Source organism: Syngnathus leptorhynchus, chromosome 22 (assembly GCF_054491065.1).
Source record: "Syngnathus leptorhynchus isolate UIUO chromosome 22, UIUO_Slep, whole genome shotgun sequence".
NCBI lineage: Eukaryota > Metazoa > Chordata > Actinopteri > Syngnathiformes > Syngnathidae > Syngnathus > Syngnathus leptorhynchus.
In genome coordinates, this window is record NC_141216.1 from 3,603,121 (window position 1) to 3,621,467 (window position 18,347).

General features: G+C 42.6%; 2 protein-coding genes and 2 non-coding genes across 8 annotated transcripts in view; 3 read left to right on the forward strand and 1 right to left on the reverse strand.

The window, feature by feature from the left end:
* Window positions 1-12,223, reverse strand: part of ubald1a (UBA-like domain containing 1a) — a 33,730-nt gene extending 21,507 nt beyond the window's left edge. The window contains exons 1-9 of the mRNA XM_085904267.1: window positions 12,172-12,223; window positions 12,015-12,086; window positions 11,507-11,638; window positions 11,332-11,414; window positions 10,297-10,431; window positions 7,187-7,322; window positions 6,755-6,930; window positions 5,985-6,087; window positions 5,136-5,215 (exon numbers count right to left, since the gene is read on the reverse strand). The gene's annotated coding sequence lies outside the window, so the exon portion shown is untranslated. The remainder of the gene's footprint in view (window positions 1-5,135; window positions 5,216-5,984; window positions 6,088-6,754; window positions 6,931-7,186; window positions 7,323-10,296; window positions 10,432-11,331; window positions 11,415-11,506; window positions 11,639-12,014; window positions 12,087-12,171) is intronic.
* trnai-uau (transfer RNA isoleucine (anticodon UAU)) lies at window positions 9,362-9,455 on the forward strand. The gene is made up of 2 exons: window positions 9,362-9,399; window positions 9,420-9,455. It is a non-coding gene; the product is annotated as a tRNA-Ile (tRNA).
* trnai-uau (transfer RNA isoleucine (anticodon UAU)) lies at window positions 10,027-10,120 on the forward strand. Its single transcript has 2 exons — window positions 10,027-10,064; window positions 10,085-10,120. It is a non-coding gene; the product is annotated as a tRNA-Ile (tRNA).
* Window positions 10,383-18,289, forward strand: LOC147039413 (inactive rhomboid protein 1-like). 5 transcript variants are annotated; one of them, XM_085904262.1, is made up of 20 exons: window positions 10,383-10,587; window positions 10,990-11,093; window positions 12,406-12,536; window positions 12,723-12,869; window positions 14,266-14,494; window positions 14,655-14,861; window positions 14,940-15,062; window positions 15,132-15,274; window positions 15,342-15,584; window positions 15,657-15,768; window positions 15,849-15,923; window positions 15,996-16,157; window positions 16,232-16,332; window positions 16,442-16,505; window positions 16,704-16,798; window positions 16,945-17,020; window positions 17,125-17,225; window positions 17,312-17,465; window positions 17,555-17,778; window positions 17,855-18,289. In XM_085904262.1, the coding sequence occupies exons 2-20, from the start codon at window positions 10,998-11,000 to the stop codon at window positions 18,048-18,050; spliced, it is 2,679 nt and encodes an 892-aa protein (XP_085760388.1). In that variant the 5' UTR covers window positions 10,383-10,587; window positions 10,990-10,997; the 3' UTR covers window positions 18,051-18,289. The 5 variants fall into 5 exon arrangements, with proteins under 5 accessions (XP_085760388.1, XP_085760384.1, XP_085760385.1 ...); XM_085904258.1 differs by lacking the exon at window positions 12,723-12,869; XM_085904259.1 differs by lacking the exon at window positions 12,723-12,869 and having other exon boundaries at window positions 15,999-16,157.
* The last annotated feature ends 58 nt before the right edge of the window (window positions 18,290-18,347 follow it).

Consider the following 18,347-nt stretch of genomic DNA (forward strand, 5'->3'; position numbering starts at 1 on the left):
CTTCCTTAACACAAACCCAGAAACTGTTCTTCCATTCTTTTCCCAATTTCTGCATACTCCTGAGGGCTCTTATTTGATTAGCCGCCATTTGCTTTGTGAAGCGCTGAAGCATTTGGCTCACTGGGGGAGCGCACACACACACACACACACACACACACACACACACACACACACACACACACACACACATACACTTTGACAGACATGTAGTCAGAAAAGACATTAACACCGGATTTATGCAGATATGCATTTCTGAATTCTAATCTAGCTCTTCCTTCCAATAGTGTCTCGAGGACTTCATGATGGGCACACAATGGGGCGCAAGCTAATCTAATAGAGCAGTGGCTTTACCTAACAGTGACTCACAACCACAGCTGCTTTACAGCCATGACCTCACTATCCTATCAGGAAGTCACCTCTAATTACGCAAGGATGACTCTGGCGCGACACCCTATCTGCTAAGTCTTGATCACTCTAACCACGCACCTTTCAATAATAAATATGTGTGCGTGTGTGTCTAGTGTGTGAAAACGACACCTAAACACCTGATGGACACACAATGTGGGAGGTCTCCAAAATACTAACGCTGGAAGAAAATGCAAACTCCACACAAAACCTAAAATACGGCGGATGCGCTAGCCAGTAACGTCAATTCCACCTTTTTACGATGAAAAAAAAAAAAGCCCTGCCTCCTTTGTTCATGTGTGAATACCCATTTCTCACCCACGCCTCCTTCTGATGACAACCAGAAATTTCTCCTCGCATGATTTTCTTGTTCTCACCCACACTCCCTCCTCTCCCCTTCCTGACATCCAACCTTCCACCACAAGGGGTTAATTAAAACTGATTGGGTCTTCTGAGACCACACCTGCCTCTGACAGGTAAGGCATCAGCACTGTGTACGTGTGTGCGTGCCTCCGTGCCGTATGTGCTTAACGCATCACTTTGCGATAGCGCACGGCCCTCTGCTCCGCTGCTCGGAGTTCAAAGCGGTCCCATTAGGACGCAATGATAGTGATCGGTTTTAATGTCGGATGCTTTAATGCATATTCAGCGTTTTGCATTTGACTTACCATTTGCATGCAATTTGCGGATACATATGCATTACGCGCTGAGTGTGCTGTGTCCCTGCTTGTCAGAGCCACTTCAGGGCCTCACGCTTGATGGCTGATTAGACGCTAGCTGTGGAACCAATCGCTGCTTGGCCTCAGCTTCATGCCTGTCTGCCAGGCGGAGAGCCACATGTAGGAGGCGACACATAAGTGACCTTATGGAGCATGCGAGGTGTTTGTATGTTGAAGCGAGCGCTATGTTGTGTAACAGCGGCTAGGCAGGGGAGAGCTGCTGCGCACACGCACGCACGTAGACACAAGCGCTCCTCGCGGCTCCCAAAGCAAGCCTGGCGAGGAGAACAGTCAAATGAGCCACTTGAGAACAATGTGATTCAATGTCTCCGTCGGGAAAAGGTGAAATATAACGCAAGAAAGAAAGATGAAAGAAAAGAGAGCGTATGACCTTGAAGATCGAAACATCTCGAGACAAAAACAACGTGCCTGCGGTAGATAAGAAACGGCTCGTATGGAATTATGCAAATATTGTACGTTATTGTTTGTTGTCGTGAACATCTATGTATGGCTTTGGTGGCTGATTTGAAACCTACAAATAAAGACGTATGGAAATGAAAATTCAAATCACGTCTCGCTTACACTATTGTCGGTTGTTTTCGAAGTGATCTTGAAACGAAGCGATTGCTCGCTGTAGCAGTAAAATGCAAATGTGAGTCACTTCTTGGCTAGAATGTCAGAAATCGTTTTAGGCCCCAGGATTTTCCCTTTCAGATTTAAGAGTCACAATAAAAGTGAAGAAGAGAAGAGCCATTTTACTATTTTACTCCCGCGGTGCCAGTTTACGCGTTCCTGGCCAATCTCTATTGAGGGCCGGCTGATGTGGGCAGACGTACGCTTTTGCGCCGTCCTTTCCCAACATTCCTCTGTTTGTCTGCTCCTCCTTTAAGGACATGTAGTCTGGCCATTGTGTGTTTGTGTGCCGAGCTGGCCGGCTGGCATGGGCCGTGCGGGCAAAAGGGCCATGCGGGCAGAATGCTAACTCACTTTGATTGTTCAGCATTTATAATACATGTGAAGCTGGACGTCGGCTGTGAGACGTCATGCCCGAAAATCTAAAGAAATTAAAGTCTCACTTTTTTTTTGGAAGCCAGTCATCTACATTTAACTGTTGAAAGAAGTGAACATAAAAGGAGGAATGACAAATAAAGCCTCGTAAGATTGACGTCACTCGGCTTTATTAGAGAATACTGGCAGAAGCCGTGCGTCCCGCTGCGAGGGGTTATGTTGCGTGAATGGTGATTCTAATTTTGCTTGTGATTACTCCTATAAAAAAAATTGTTGCTAAATGCTGTTGCTGAGCAAAAATAAATCCAAAGAAAGAATCCAATTGAGGACTAACAACTGATTGAAAATGTATCAATGCAATCCCCCATCCTGATATTGATAATGTCATTGTGACAGTAAAATGGGATTTTAACTTGATAATATGTGTGTGTATATATATAACAATATCTATATTATGGCATTATTTTTTGGGGGGAGGGGTGCAATACATACATTTCATGTTTACCGATTGCTGTCAGCAAACAAAGGAGGAACCTCTTTTGTCCGAGGTCCAATTCCTCAGCTATACCCCTTCTGTGCTTTCTTGTGATTAGGATCAGAGCTCATGGTGTGTGTGTGTGTGTGTGGGGGGGGGGGGCGTGAAATCATTTGTGGTTGTAATTATGGGCTCCCCTCTCCAGAGTAATCATGAGCTATTAAACACCATCACTCGGCTCAACCCCCCAACAATGCCATTTAACATCTCTTCTCCTCCGGGAGGCTGCGGCGAAGAGGCCAACTACCCACAAACTACGGTTGACACAGAGCCGTGTGTGTGTGTGTGTGTGTGTGAGTGTGTGTGGACTGGCTTCCAAAAGTGAGACTGGAGGTTTCGCATGCTTTCTTCTTTTTTCGACGAAATTCAATAGCGTCATCACCGAGACAAAGGGTTGGGCTGGCCACTTACTGTATGTTGCAATGCTATCACCTTAAAGTTAGTTTCACTCCGTTGTTTACTAGAGTTTACGATGCAGATTGCATTTTTTTTAATTCATTAATATATTTTATGTCAGACTGCAATTATAATAACCTTTATTAAGGAGACACAAAAATGCTTAACACAATCTCAAGAATGATTACTTAAAAGGGAGCGTACGAATCACATCCAACAATGGACTTACATGAGGGAAAAAGAGATGATTTTTTTTAATTGTGGAGAATGATTTGCAAAATCGAAGTAGGTTACACCTCACACTAATCTAAAAACTAAAGGTGACCTTTTCAGTCGGTTGCTCCTAAACGGTGGAATGCACTTCCTTACAAGCTGCCCCTAGTTTGGACATTTTTAAAAGGCAATTAAAAACATTTCTTTGGACGTGCATTCTAAGTAACATTCAATGGCGTATGACTTTTATGTTGTTTCTTTTCTTATATTTTATCCTGATATGTTATTCTATTGCTGGATTTTTCATCTCAATAACGCCAAGTCGTTCTCCCACAGGTGTGTTTCGGTGAGAAAGTACCAGGTAACGCTCGCGAGAAGATGAAGGAATCCAACAACTAAACAAAAGGCGAAATGCGTATTCACAATCAGTGATGCGTGCTTAAAACTTTTAAAACCTGCGAGAATGACTATCGCTGCACTGAGGCAGCAGGAAGTAAGCAAACAGGCGAGGGAAAGAAAAGGGGGAGGAAAGGGGCGAGGAGGAGTGTTTATTCTCTTCTTCCCTCCTCTACTCTGTCTTTTCCCTCCCTTTTTTTTTTTTGTCCATTCACCGATGTGTATTGTGTGTGGGTGTACACACTCTCTCCTGCACACTTGAATCTTTTACTGATTACCTAACACACGTCACGTCTTTCTGAAGGGCTTTTAACGGCGGAGGATTATCAGGCAGACAGAGGCTTTTAACCCTTTGTTTGGCCTCCCTGCTCAAGACAGCCAGATGACAAATGAATGCTTTGTGTCTCCATAAACTCACATAATTGTCATTTTGCTGGCAATAAACAGATGAAATTGCAGCTCTGATATTTTGCAAAGATTGTTGAGACTTTCAAAGCCTTGCTGCTGTACAGTATACAAAATAATTATTTTCGGAATGTCAAACTGGATTTAGGTGAATAATTTATAGTGGGGGAAATGGGCATTTCATTCTCTTGCTTGTCACGGGATAAGATTTATACCACTTGCTACTTAACATAAATGTGCTTATCAAGCAAAAAAAAAAAAAAAAACCCAAAAGATGCTAACAGCGCAAAAAGGTGTTACATCTGTTCAGATCGCGTCTAAATAGTGGAGCACCTGATCTAATTTTTTTTTTATTTTGGCAAGTTAGCACACGCAAACAGATACTGAGCCTCGCGGACTTGAGTGGATGTTATTGGATTTCATTCATGACAACAACACAGAATCATTGCACATACAAATCAACTGAGTTAATTCAAAGTCATGACCCGAAATTACTGCAACACACATATTTGTAAATAAAGTGCTAACATAGCAAATTTAGAATTGCACATTTTGATGCTTGTTGCCGTGATGTTTGAATGCATCGTAAGGCAATATGTAACGCTCCAGCTTGTCATTTTAACGACGCTGTGAGATTCACTTGTTCAATTTATATTGGTAACATTACAACTCACTCGAGTGTTCTGTTACAACAGGCATTTGCGATGAAATATTTGACAGAATCATATCTTACAGAATAATGTCATAATAGTCCTCATAAACAAGTGAATAAAGGTGCTTGCTTCCATACGTGCCATCTCTGAGGTGGTCGGGTACTGCCCTCTATTCTATCCCCGCCTCGTGTTTTCCTCTGTTTTATGTGTATGTCCTGCCCATCCTCTTCTTTTCAACCCTCAGTTTACCATAACAATAGCTGCCTGCCGAGACGCTCACCGACCACCACAGACTATTGGCAGGGGCCCATTCACTGCCGCAACCTACCTTGTCTAATAAAGGACCCGGCAGGCCTGTGGGCTCAGCACCGCGCTTGTTGTGTCTGTGTCGGCTGCGCGACTTACCCTGTACGTACAGATCTTGGGTTTATGTACTGGGGTGAACAAGGAGGGGTTTTATGTACCCGGTAGGTTGGCGTTTCAGTCTGAAAGGACAGGAAAAGTGTTGAGGACAAATTGTTCTTGAGTGTTATTTGAAAGGAGGGAGAAAGGGTGACCATATTGTTTGAAGATCACAAGTGATCTGACAAGTATGTTGCTGTTTTACCTTCCATGTTCAGAACTCAACACAAACGTGAAAAAATCGCTTGTGCTTCCAAGCTCCACAATGCTCTTTTCATACCGATAAATAGCCCAAAACACAATGTAGTGACTGTAAGCAGCACGGGGAATGACTTATTGACGTGAGTAAATTGATTGAAAGCTTTACAAAAGAAAATGTTGTTTTGTGTGAGTCATGTAACCCAACTTTTTGTGGTTAAATGAAGATCCCAGAAAGTTGGGTCATCCTTTTCTTGAGCCTATTTGGGCTATTTTTGACCCAAATGTTTTTAGTGTGTAGTAGGCTCCAGTTCAACAAAGACCATGAAGAGGATAAGCGTGGGTGAAAATGGATGGATGAAACTCTGACGAATCGCAATCACATTCTGAATTTGTGGCGTCCTACAGATAATTGCCCCAAAAGGGCACAGAACACTACAACAAAACATCACCCTCTCCCCCCTGGTTAATGACTGGAGATCAGACAAGTTAGCGGGGCGACTGCAGCCTCTTTAACAGCAACATGATTGGCCTCGTCTCAAGAGCCGCTTTCCCATAAAATCAGTCATTTTTTCGTGGGGCCTTTGTAAAATTTGGGTTTGATTGAAGAAGCGTACATGTTTGTGTGCTTGAACGTTATGTGTGTGCGCATACCTCAGACCTTGGGAGGGATGCTCGTACAAGTCCAAACTTGCCACAAAGGCTGTCAGAAATGAAAGATGACGGCAGGGCAAAGGAGGACGTTCGCAGCTAAATCCTACAAGGACAAACATACACCCAACGGTCACACAAACGTCGTGATATCCGATCCGCCGCACCGCAATTATTGGCTTTTTTTTTTTTTTATTTGTCACCCTGTTAAACAGAGACATGAGAGAACAAAGACCGAGGAGCTTATCTGGAGGAAGAGTTACATCCAAGTATTATTGACGCAGGTGACCAACAGTAAAGGAGAGTTGAAGATAAACCTGCCGACAAGATTCAGACTCTGTGTGTGTTCCTACTGCGTCTTATTAGAACGACAAGCCCAATGTTTGTGGATATCTGCTGATACGCAACCGGAAGGAAAGAGGCTGCCGTTGATTTTTCCTTAATCCCTTTAAAAACGTATTGACATGAACTGATGGTCATCCATTGGTGGCATTGGGGTCGCGTGTGGAATTTTCCACTGGCTTCACCCAACGCGAGACAGAGGAGAAAATGGCTGTACATCATTTACTCATTTCAAGTCAGCGATACATCCTTTATTAGAGCCATTATCTTGAAGTTACAAGACACATTAAGGCTAGAAATGAAATGATTTATCTTTCAATGTTGGTGTGTAGACTTTTATAGCCATTGTATTCTGCAATGTAAAAATAAGGTCAAGGTAGTCACCGTTCTGTACACAAACCGGTACTTCAGCAGCAAACTAAAACAATTACCTTGTTTGGATGTCTTTAAATTTGTGTGTCACACGAGTCCTCCGACAGCTCAGGCAGGTCCAGACTCGCCTCGTACAATGATTAGCCCCGCTTGTCTTACACTGGAGACAATGGCCTCTTCCTTTGAGCATCTTTGTTGACCCACCGTTGACCAGCTGAAACGTAGCGAAACCAAACTGTGGAATCAAAGTTTTCCATTAGAAACAATGGGACAATGCAATGTGTGAAATTATTAAACCACTTGTTGTTTGGTGTCATTTTGCATTGCACAAATTAACTTGATATGTTTTGAACATGATGGCTCAAGTATGTAAAGTGCAGTTATAGCAATTGCTATTATAGTGCTACAGTTTCTAATAATACAGTATAAAAAATAACAGTGTCAAAAACATCCTTTCCTTGACAAACGTAACATCTTACAGCTGAATTTACCTCTGCAAAATTCTTCTGCTTGGCTTTTTTTTCAGCAGGGCTTGGTCTCTACCAACTTCGAAAAGCCACATCGTACACCTCTGTGCGAGTTTGACGTCGTTGAAATACAGGTGATGTATTCTATACATGCCCGCTTCTGCCAAAACAAAAACAAATCATAAACAGCCACTTGAAATGTGCATGGAAATTGACAAGAAAATAAATGACAAGGGCATTAAAAAGAAATTGGGCACTTGGGCCTACAAGTGTATTTTCTATGCATGTTAAAAAGCAGGCAGAACTTTCATTTGTCATTCCAGGTGGTGTCCAGGACCATGTGGCTTCATGGGGCCGATAAGATTACTTTCCATCGAAGCGGGCATAGGTGGGATCTTTGGACAGGTGCATAGCAGGCTTTCTTAGCCCCCCCCCCCCCCACACACACACACAGGAATCAGCACTCAGGCCATCAGGTTAAGGAGGCCAATCAAAAGCGGGAGGCATATATATGTGTGTGTGTGTTGTGCTAGACTAGGCACAATGATGAGAGAGGGTCTGTCAGCGGCCACCTGTTAGCCAGCTGACAGGGTCTTGTTTCAGAGTCAACTTTCAATTTTCTATTTCTCTCATATGGATTCCCCCCAATATTTTACTATGAACATGAAGTTAAATGGTCGAGAGGAGAGGGGGGTAGTGTCTCGTGGCGTCTTGTTTGATGCTGGCTTGAAGATAGCACCCACTTGATGTGGTATTACCATCACTATAGGGGTTGTAATAGATCTAGAGGGTCTGCAGCTGGGGGGTGGAGAAGAGGATTGGGTTGGGGCCACATTGGAAAATCCAAAATGAGGGTTGAGTGATGAAGGTAGGAAGGCATGCAGTGGACAGGAGGAGGGGACGTGACTAAGTAGAGGAGATCATTTTTCCTGTCTGTGGGGGCTGGAAATGAATTGAAGGAGGAGGACTACTAATTCATCAATGAATCAAACAAAATAATCAACAGAAAAAAAAAAGATTATCCAAATAATAGTTAGTTGCAGCCCTATAATATTCAAAACAGTGCCCCCCCCCCGGATAACATTGTTTTTTTCAGATATCTGTGTGCGAGGTTTAGTCGCCTGGTGTGCGACCAACTATTTTTTATTATTTTTTTCACGATCGTCCCACCGCACTCAGCCATGTCACTTGCAGTCCTGTTTCCTCCTGCTCTCCACTTCATTGGGAGACTTTGCGGATGTACTCATATACTCTCCAAACATGAAGTGAAATGTCAAACGTTGGGCCAATCAATAACAGTGGCTAGACACAAATAAAGGTCTCCATCATTCTATTTTTTATGTGCAGGCAAGGAAGAAAAAAAGATGGACAGATAGTGCAGCATGAAAACTGAAATATTGCTAACTGAGTTTGAATCCCTTAAGACAGGGGTGTCAAACATATTTTTTTTCGCGGGCCGCATTGTAGTCATAGCTTCTTTCGGAGGGCCATTATGACTGTCAACCCAAATAAATGTATGAGCACCTCATATTATATACAGTAAAAGCTACAAAACAAACTGACAAATAACTCGATTTCAAATCAGACAAGTAAAAACTGGTCAAATATTTAAAAAAATAGATATTATTAAAAGTGAAGACAATTTGCAATTCTAGTAATGACACACGAATTGGATGCACAATTTGCGGGCCACATAAAATGATGTGGCGGGCCGTATCTGGACCCCGGGCCTTGAGTTTGACACCTGCGCCTTAAGAGAAGATCCGGGTCCTTCCTAAGCAAGATGATGATGTTGCTTGTGATGCAAATCACTGCTTTCTGTGTTTATGGTGCTCAAACTCTCAGTGCTACCTCTCTGGCCCAAGTACACACTTAGACTCATTTACGGACAAGATTTAATGAATGCAAGCGCAATCGGGCATGTGTGCAAGCTCCATAATAGCATGTGCACACACAAAGCCAGCAGCATAACACACAGGGAGCACTGAGGGCACCAATAAGAGTTCAGCACACCAGTGTACCCTCTGCTTGAATAATTCAAATCAGCCATGTTGTGGTGAATGATGCATGGATCAAGATTCAGTTGGGTTTTTGTTGCCATCTAGTTGACAGTCACGATATTGCAGGGACTCATTGCACTTAATGGACCAAACGGATGATGGATGACTGCAGGACTTTACAATTCTGAGAACATCGTGTGCTCCAGTGGCGCAATCGGTCAGCGCGCGGTACTTATAAGACAGTAACCAGCGAAGAAATGCCGAGGTTGTGAGTTCAAGCCTCACCTGGAGCATTTATCTTTAGTGGCAATTTTAATTTCTGACTTTTGTTTACATAAAGGTGATATCACTGAAAGTGGACTGTTTAGTGATAAAGACTTTGTTGATGGAGTCTATGATCCCACATTGTTCTTTGATAAACGTATTTTTATGTTAAACATCCCATTCTATTCCATTAAAGCCCATTTTACTTCATTATTGTTCACCTGCCTTTTTTTTTTAACTTATTTCATTACATCTCTAGAAGAGAAAAATCAATGATAAATCTCAACATTGCTTTTGCAATACTTGAAGACCAACTTTACCTTTTCAAGTTATTGACTGTCATCTGTCTTGGGCTTAAAAAGTCAGCCCAGCAAAGGTCAAACCGCATCTTTGTTTACGCCTTCCTGCCCTTGAGTGTTCCTGTTTAGATAACATCATCAGATCGGCGTGGGTGTGATTTACAGCGTAGTTTCGTGTCTCAGTTTGAATTAGTTGTCTGATGGAAAAGTGTCATGTAATTTGATCTAAATGGTCAGAATTATTGGTGCAAATTTGGTTCAGGCGCTTCACCCAAATTAAAATTTCTACCACTGTATATGTGCTCCAGTGGCGCAATCGGTCAGCGCGCGGTACTTATAAGACAGTAACCAGCTGAGCAATGCCGAGGTTGTGAGTTCGAGCCTCACCTGGAGCAGATTGTATTTTATAAACTGTAAGAATTTCTTGTACTAATAGATTATGACTGGTTTTGGTTTTGTGTGTGGGTATGAACATAGACACTCGTTTTTGTTTTATATTTAAAAAAAAAAAAAACTGCATATTTTTTTGAGTGATTTGGAAGGGACAACACAATCCCTTTCTTTTTTTTACCTTACGACTGACAAGATGTCGTTTCCTTCCGGGTGTTGTTGAACACACTCCAAAGCATCGCTGTCCAATCAGAGGTTTGAGCTCAATGCAGCAGGCATGTCATGTGGGCCACGCGGATTACATCCTCTAATCTGCCTGTCATGAAAATCCAACCACAGATGTTAAAAAAAAAAAAAAAAAAAGAGATGATGGAGTAACAAATGTATCGATGGATGTTGGGAGTATGACAAGGCATTCTATCTTCAGCTCGATGGAGCGTTGAGAAGACGAACCCAAACCAACAAGTGTTAAGTGAGTGTTTGAATGTTTATGTTGTGGTTAGTGCATTTAGGAGCATCGTCGTGCTGTAAGCAAAAGGATGTGGTTGCACTTTGTTTTTCGTTTACTTTTTTAGGCGTGACGAGCTGAAGCTAATAGTCAGTTTGGGAAAATCTATGTAAAGTAGTTGAAGTAAATTTAATGTGATATTCTGAGAAATGAATGGTACTAGGGTCTTGGTGGCTCAAAATTAGAAGATAAATGATGGGGATACATTCAAAGTGATTTTACAAGACTGAAAAATAGAAGTGGTTAAGTAGGAAACCCCCTTTAACGCTTCAAGAAACATTTCATAGCTTTTGCTTTCATTTCTGTAACTAGGGTGTTTGTTTTTGCGAGTAGTAACTCTTGAAGTATGAATGCTTTGTTTTCCAGCTAGTAACATGGCTGAGACAGGCACCGGGAAGAAACCACCTTGGCTCAAACTGGACATCCCAATCATCCAGCTGACATCTGATGACATGTCCACACAAAAGGAGGTAAACGCAAACTAAGATTTATTGTTTTTTTCAGTTATGAGTGTGGTCACAGAACGAATTAAAGGTAGATTTTACAAGTCTTGAAGCTGCTAGCAAGATTTGAACGTAGCCTCACTTCTCACCCCTCTCAGATAGAATGAATGAGTTTGGTGTATTGCCCGAAATGAAATTTGTTTGAGATTGTATCTTTTATTTTTATGTACAATCAATCAAAACGTGAGGAAGACATTCAATTTACCTGATGATACGATGGGCAGGTGGTTGCAGCTATATGCAGGAAGCCAGTCATCCAGATGTCTACATTTCAAACACCAATTCTTCCTTGAAATAAATAACACAATGTTCCATTAAATTCTTTTTAACGTTGTTTCTAACGGGATTTAAATAACTGGGCAATAAACTATAATAGTCACCTGTGTGAAGCCTCCGTGTCTCTGTATTATTTGCTCATAAGCAAATAATTGACATATCCCTTGGTCTTTAGACAGCATTGTAGTTGTTAGGCCACAAGACGGCGCCCAAATATTACTGTTAGCAACCCACCACTGAGAGAATATTGTATTAGAAATGTGTTGCTAAAATGCAAACATTGTAAAAAAAGAAGATGGTAACATGCTGTATATCGAGATAGAAACCCGAGTAGAGAAAAAAAATTCCAGTCTAGCTTAGTTAGCTTCAATTAGCACCGAACAAGCTAGCGTCGTGACTAAGCACTCGTGATTATCGTTAGCGTCATGCTAATCATTTACTAGCATTTCGTTTTCACCATTTTTTCAGTAAACTACAATACAAGATGAAAAAATAATGTTCAATACTTCCAGGACTCCGGTTGGTTTCAAACAAATTCTAAAATTAAGACATATTTAAGCTAAAAAATGTCATAACATATTAGCATTGAGGCCTAGCCTCTTAGCAACTTACCAGACCACAGAATGAGCGCTCAATCGATGGAGAACAGCTCCTCACGTTAATATACACGTACAATTCATTGTCCTAACAAACACAAAACTCATAAGATATTGATATGAGTGAATTAATTGTTGTTTTACATGATTTTTACGGGAGAATGCTTGCTTACCAGAATGTCTCCTTGACAACAAGATATGCGCTACTGGTGGCGGAGTGTGGTATTACATCTGAATGGCCCATATTTTCCAATCATATGTTTTATGTGGTTTATAGATGGATTTATGGTTTTCTGAATGATAAGGAAAAGGAAAATAAATTATAATTGATTTTTTAAACCCAGTCCTATAATATAAACTGATCCACAGGTAATGATTAGCTCCTGTTTGCAAATTGTGTGTTGCAGCCACTCAAACGCCAACGCAGTGTCAGCATGCCCGCAGAAAACCCTCAGGCCTGCCTGGCTGCCTTAGAAACATCCCAAAACTACCTCAGACCTCCTCTGGAGAGAGTGCCCTTCATCACATCATCCAAGGGGTTAGACACACACATACATGCAACCGAACAACCTCCCCAGCTGGCAATTCCTCTCTTATTATTCACTCCTCTTCCAAAATAAATTCTGCCAAAGTTTGAACTTCTTCTAGATTGTCTTGCTACTATTGCACTACTTTCTACTGCTTCCTTTTTTTTTCCTTCTCTCTTCTTTTGGTAACGAGGCAGTGAAAAAAAAGTGCGCTTTGAGCGTGTCAACACAATTCCCCCCAAAGGCCGACTGTGCCCCAGGAAGGTGTCCACCGTCCGAAGGCGGTCGTGCATCCCCAAAATACTGACTCGCCGACGTTCCTCCATACCCAAACAGATTATCAGGTAGAGAAATCTGTTTTTTTTCCTCACAAACTAAAATATCAACAAGTATCTTGGGTGACTCCAAGCATCCAGAAGGAAACGAAAACTTCCTGGAAGAAGTGACATATTTTCTAGATGTAGGTGTCAGCGGGATTGTGTGTGTGTTTGTGTGCATAAGTGTGTGTCTACGCGTGTCATGTCCAGGCAAGACCTGGTCCCCACCCTCCTCTTCTTCTCCTCCTTGCTATGTGTGATTCCTCGCTCGCTCCTTTTAATCTAGCTGTGTTCTGGAGTTCTGGTATGTTCGCGGCATAACTCATGTTTACACACACGCACACACACACGTACACACAATAAGGCAAAAGCGACACACGGATCTCATTCACACCGGGGGGCTCCGAAGAGGGAGCCACATTGACTTTGACGAGGAACAGAGACTCTCGTCTTGTTTTGTCAGGAAGTTTGATCCTTTTCGGCTGAATTGTGGGAGGCATGCCAGCTGCTGACACTTCTACACATACTTTCTCACACACTGAGACACAAAGCTCTGTTGTGCTGCTGACACAAGGTCAGAGCATTTAGGATCCTTCTATTCCTTGAGAGCGCGTCCGGGACTACTTCATCTCCTTGCTGATGCAAGCTTTTCTCAAACCTTTAATTAAATGAGCCCAACTGTGGATGTCAAACAGAGTCTGGACATGCGGTGATTATCCCCACTGGATATCAGGAAATCTGGATTTGTTTAGATTCACTGGATCTGACTTGAAGAAATCGTTTTTGGGGACAGTGGGTTAGCCACGCTGGTAATGGAGGTGATAAAGCTCCATACTCATTGCCCCACTCAGGTATGAGCCGCAGCCAGGACCCTTACTGGAGCTCCATCAACAGGTAAGTAGGCTTTGGGACATCATATATATTTCTCCGTTTTCCTGGGTGATACATTTTCTTCGGATTTTCTACATAAAAGGAATCACGTGGATCACGTGCGAGTGAATGTAACGTGTGCCTGTTGGTGCTTGTGTGCATAGTTGCTCATCTAAACACACACCAACCCATAATAGGTTCTAAAACTGCCATTCATGACAATAATTGTGTTTGTTTTGATTATGGTGCATCATGGTATGTATTCGCATTCAGTATTTTGGACTAATTATGATGTGGATAAGATTTGTAAGTTGTTCCTAGGCTCCTCCAGCTGGTGTCCTTCACCAGATGATGGCTGTGTGTTTATTACTGAGTGTGCTTCTCTCCAAACATTTCACCACTATGGCGTCACAGTTGATAGATACACATAGGTAGACTGTATATACAATGGAATCTTGTTTTTTTGTGGTTTGGAAGTTTCCACTAGGTCTGACTGGAATCGAAACGCACAAAAAAATCCCATCACAGGAAGTTTCTTTCGTTTTCTTTTCAGGGGTACGGCGGACTGGTTTGGTGTGAGCAAGGATAGCGACAGCAGCCAACGATGGAGGAGGAAGAGCCTGCAGCATTGCGGCCATCTCTATGGGGGTCTAAAAGCTCAGGTGATGAGGGGCATGGAGCTTCCCAGCCAGGACAACCTCTCCCTGACCAGCACTGAGACCCCCCCTCCCCTCTGTCTCCCACCCCTCCACCCTAGTCACCATCACTATGGCATGCAGAGGGTAGGCCTTTTTACTTTAGTATCGCTTCAGTTGATGCCATCAAAGTAGGAAGCAAGTTTGGTTTGTTCAAGTATTTTGTGTGTGGTGTTAGAAATATGCAATCATATTGTTTTGTGTGAATGGTTGATTATGATATTGTAAATGTATGGTGTGTGCACAGGTTGTGGACCCCCTGGCTCGCGGTCGTGCTTTCCGCACGGTGGAAGAGATTGATGGCATCGGCGTGCTGCCGACTCTCCCCAACGCCTGCGCGGCCTCCCTTTGCTCATTTTCCAGCTCACGTTCGGCCATCAGTAGGTTGCCACGGCGACGCAAACGGGAATCCGTTGCCGCCATGAGCCTCAAAGCTGCCTCGGCATTGATGAAGGTGCTTTGCCAAATACATTTTGGTTCTTTGGGTCCATCAGGCACAGCGTCAAATGTATTTAACCATTTGTGTGGACAGGGGCGTGCGGTCGGTGGAAGCGTGGCAGGACGATATCGCAGGCGGAGTTTCTTGCACCCCAGTTTTTTTGAAGATGACACAGTGGACTTCCCTGATGATTTGGACACATCTTTTTTCACCGGAGTGAGCACATACACAAATGCTTCCTGTCATAAAGTGAGACTTGCCTGACTACGTTATCGTGCACTTCAGGAGGGTCTGCCAGATGAGCTCTCCAGCTATGCAGATGAAGTTTTTGAGACGGCATCAGAGGCCGCACGCCATCATCTTGATGACAGCGAGCTCACCGGAAGTGCGCTTGATAGGAACGAACTGGAGAGGAGCCACCTGATGTTGTGAGTTGACTGTAGATGTTCTAAAAAGTACAGAAAATAGATGAATGGATGGCGCTCTTATTTGCAGGCCATTAGAACGAGGATGGCGCAAAGCTAAAGACGGCTCACTCGTCCAACCCAAAGTGCAAGTGAACCAAGAAGTAATGAGTCAGCAGCGTGGGCAAAGGATCACGGTGCCCGTCAAGAAGCTGTTCGCACGAGAGAAGAGGCCTTACGGGCTCGGCATGATTGGCCGTCTCACCAATCGAACGTACCGAAAGCGCATTGATAGCTTTGTCAAGAGACAGATTGAAGACATGGACGACCACAGGTACAAAATACCTGGAAAATCGACTTCCCTTTTTGTATTTTTATTTATTGATTAATTTATTATATTCACCAGGCCGTTCTTCAGCTACTGGATCACTTTTGTCCATTTACTTATAACCATCCTGGCTGTCACTATCCACGGCATCGCTCCTGTGGGCTTCTCACAACATGAGACTGTGGATTCGGTCAGTAACATGTTTATATAGGAAGCATTCAGTGTAAAAGAAGTAAATGCTACTTTAAAAAAAAAAAAAATCCTTTTCAGGTGTTAATGAACAAGGGTGTGTATGAAAATGTGAAATTTGTACAACAACAGAATTTCTGGATTGGTCCAAGCTCGGTGAGTACTTTCAACCTATTCTGCATTGAATATTCTAAATCTATATTTTATACTCCTATTTTTTTGGGGAAGGAGGCGCTAATCCATCTGGGAGCCAAATTTTCCCCTTGCATGCGTCAGGATCAAGAGATCCACAAACTGGTGCAAGACAAGATGGTCAAAGAGAGAGAATCAGGCTGCTGCGTGAGGAACGATCGCTCGGGATGTTTGCAGACTTTGCAAGAAGAGTGTTCGGTTTGTGCACTTGTGACCTTTTCTGGAAAGCACCTTTACCTTTAACGATAATAAATACTATTTCTGTGATTCAGACCACATTAGCATTGTGGGTAAAGTGGCCTCAGCATCCCAGTGCTCCTTACTTGAACGGTAAATTACGTCAATATGGCGCAGTTTGCCATCAGGATCCCAGGTAAAATCAAATTGGTGTTATTAACATGCGTCACATGTTTTTGCCTAGAAAGAAGTAAGCAAAATATTTCACACACCCCCTCCCCCCCTCCACCACATCTATTTTGTAGGATTTGCCAGGAGCCGGCCTCTGTCTCGCCTCACGAGTGGCCTGAAGACATTACCAAGTGGCCAGTGAGTATGGAGAATCTAGTGATGAAAATAAAAAATAAATAAAAATAAAAACAACCATCTTGATCACCATAAAACTTAGAGATGAAACACAACTGTATTGTACTGTTAAATTTAAATATAACTGAGCCGCACATAGCGATTCTTTCCCTTACCACTAGAGGGAGCCCTTAACTTCAGTACAATCTATGTGACCCCCAGGTTTGCACGCGATATAATTTTTTGAACCACACCAATCTTCCCCACATCGATTGCACCATCACGGGCCGGCCCTGCTGCATTGGAACCAAAGGCCGGTAAGAATGTAAAGGAAGTTCAATCTGTATTTAATATTTATTTGTATGATATGTTTATTGACTGTAATCATCAATATTCTAAATTTAACAATACCCTGACTAAAGCAATTATATTTGCATAATGATTAAAATATTATATTTCATAGATGTGAAATCACTTCCAGAGAGTACTGTGACTTCATGCACGGCTACTTCCATGAAGAAGCCACTCTCTGCTCACAGGTAGACTACAAATATACTAATATATTTGTTTCAATTGTTTTTTAAAACAGCAGCATAAAGTGAAAGTTAACCTCAAACTAGCGCAGCCATTCTTTCTCCACTAGGTGGCGTGCATGGATGACGTGTGTGGCCTCCTGCCTTTCCTCAACCCCGAAGTCCCAGACCAGTTCTCCCGACTGTGGCTGTCCCTCTTCCTTCATGCTGGGTGATCTTACACCCTCATTGGTTAATCTTCAAACAAGCCTAACTCTGCATTATTCCCCAAAATATTTTTATCATTATCCTCTGTAGGATTCTTCACTGCCTGGTGTCAGTGTTGTTCCAAATGACAGTTCTTCGAGATCTGGAAAAGCTAGCCGGCTGGCTGCGGATCTCCATCATCTACATGCTTAGTGGCATCACAAGCAACTTGGCTTCTGCTATTTTTCTGCCTTACAGAGCGGAGGTACAGAAATAATCTGTTTCAAGAAGTGTTATGTAGGCTGAATGTCCCAAAACATTTGTCTTTATCCCACATCTCTCTCTTTCAATTAGGTGGGTCCTGCTGGCAGCCAGTTCGGCATCCTGGCGTGTCTCTTTGTGGAGCTCTTTCAGAGCTGGCAGATCCTCGAGAGGCCATGGCGGGCGTTTGGAAAGCTGATTGCCATCTCTGTATTTTTCTTCTCCTTTGGATTGCTACCTTGGATTGACAACTTTGCCCATGTCTGCGGTTTTATCTCAGGATTCTTCTTATCCTTTGCCTTCTTGCCGTATATCAGGTGAATGATGCTGTTACACTGATGGATGAAAAGATTGCGATTACAGATTCATAAATGTCATTCTTTGCTGTTTCAGTTTTGGACGTTCAGACATGTACCGCAAGAGGGTCCAGATTTGTGTCTTCCTTCTGGTTTTTGCAGCTTTGCTCTCCTCACTGGCAGTCCTCTTCTATGTTTATCCCGTGAAGTGCGACTGGTGCGAGTACCTCACATGCATCCCAATCACGGAAAAGTTTTGCGAGAAATATGACCTGAACGCAAAACTCCTTTGACCCACGTCGGGTTGCATTGCAGCCTTTTGACATGAAGAGATTCTGATGCAGGATAAGACTTTTTTTTTTTTTTTTGCAAGGTCCTGCTAGCTTGTCCCACATTAAAAAAAAAAATCATTTTTGATCAATAACTCCAATTTTCCCTTTTTTATTTGCTTGTCATCAACAGTTTGAACCATTCTAATCCCAAAATAGCAAACAAATGCAATTTTGTATATGAACATTGTAAATATTGACTTTTTTGCACTTATTTTTCCAATAAAAAAAAAAAGAAATCAGTATAGAAATGTGTGAAAT

Excerpts from the sequence above, each read along its gene's own strand:
- LOC147039413 (XM_085904262.1), top strand. The coding sequence starts at position 10,998 with ATGGCTGAGACAGGCACCGGGAAGAAACCACCTTGGCTCAAACTGGAC. Across the intron at positions 11,094-12,405 it reads ACATGTCCACACAAAAGGAG|CCACTCAAACGCCAACGCAG; the intron begins GTAAACGCAAAC and ends TGTGTGTTGCAG. Across the intron at positions 17,779-17,854 it reads GCCTTCTTGCCGTATATCAG|TTTTGGACGTTCAGACATGT; the intron begins GTGAATGATGCT and ends TTGCTGTTTCAG.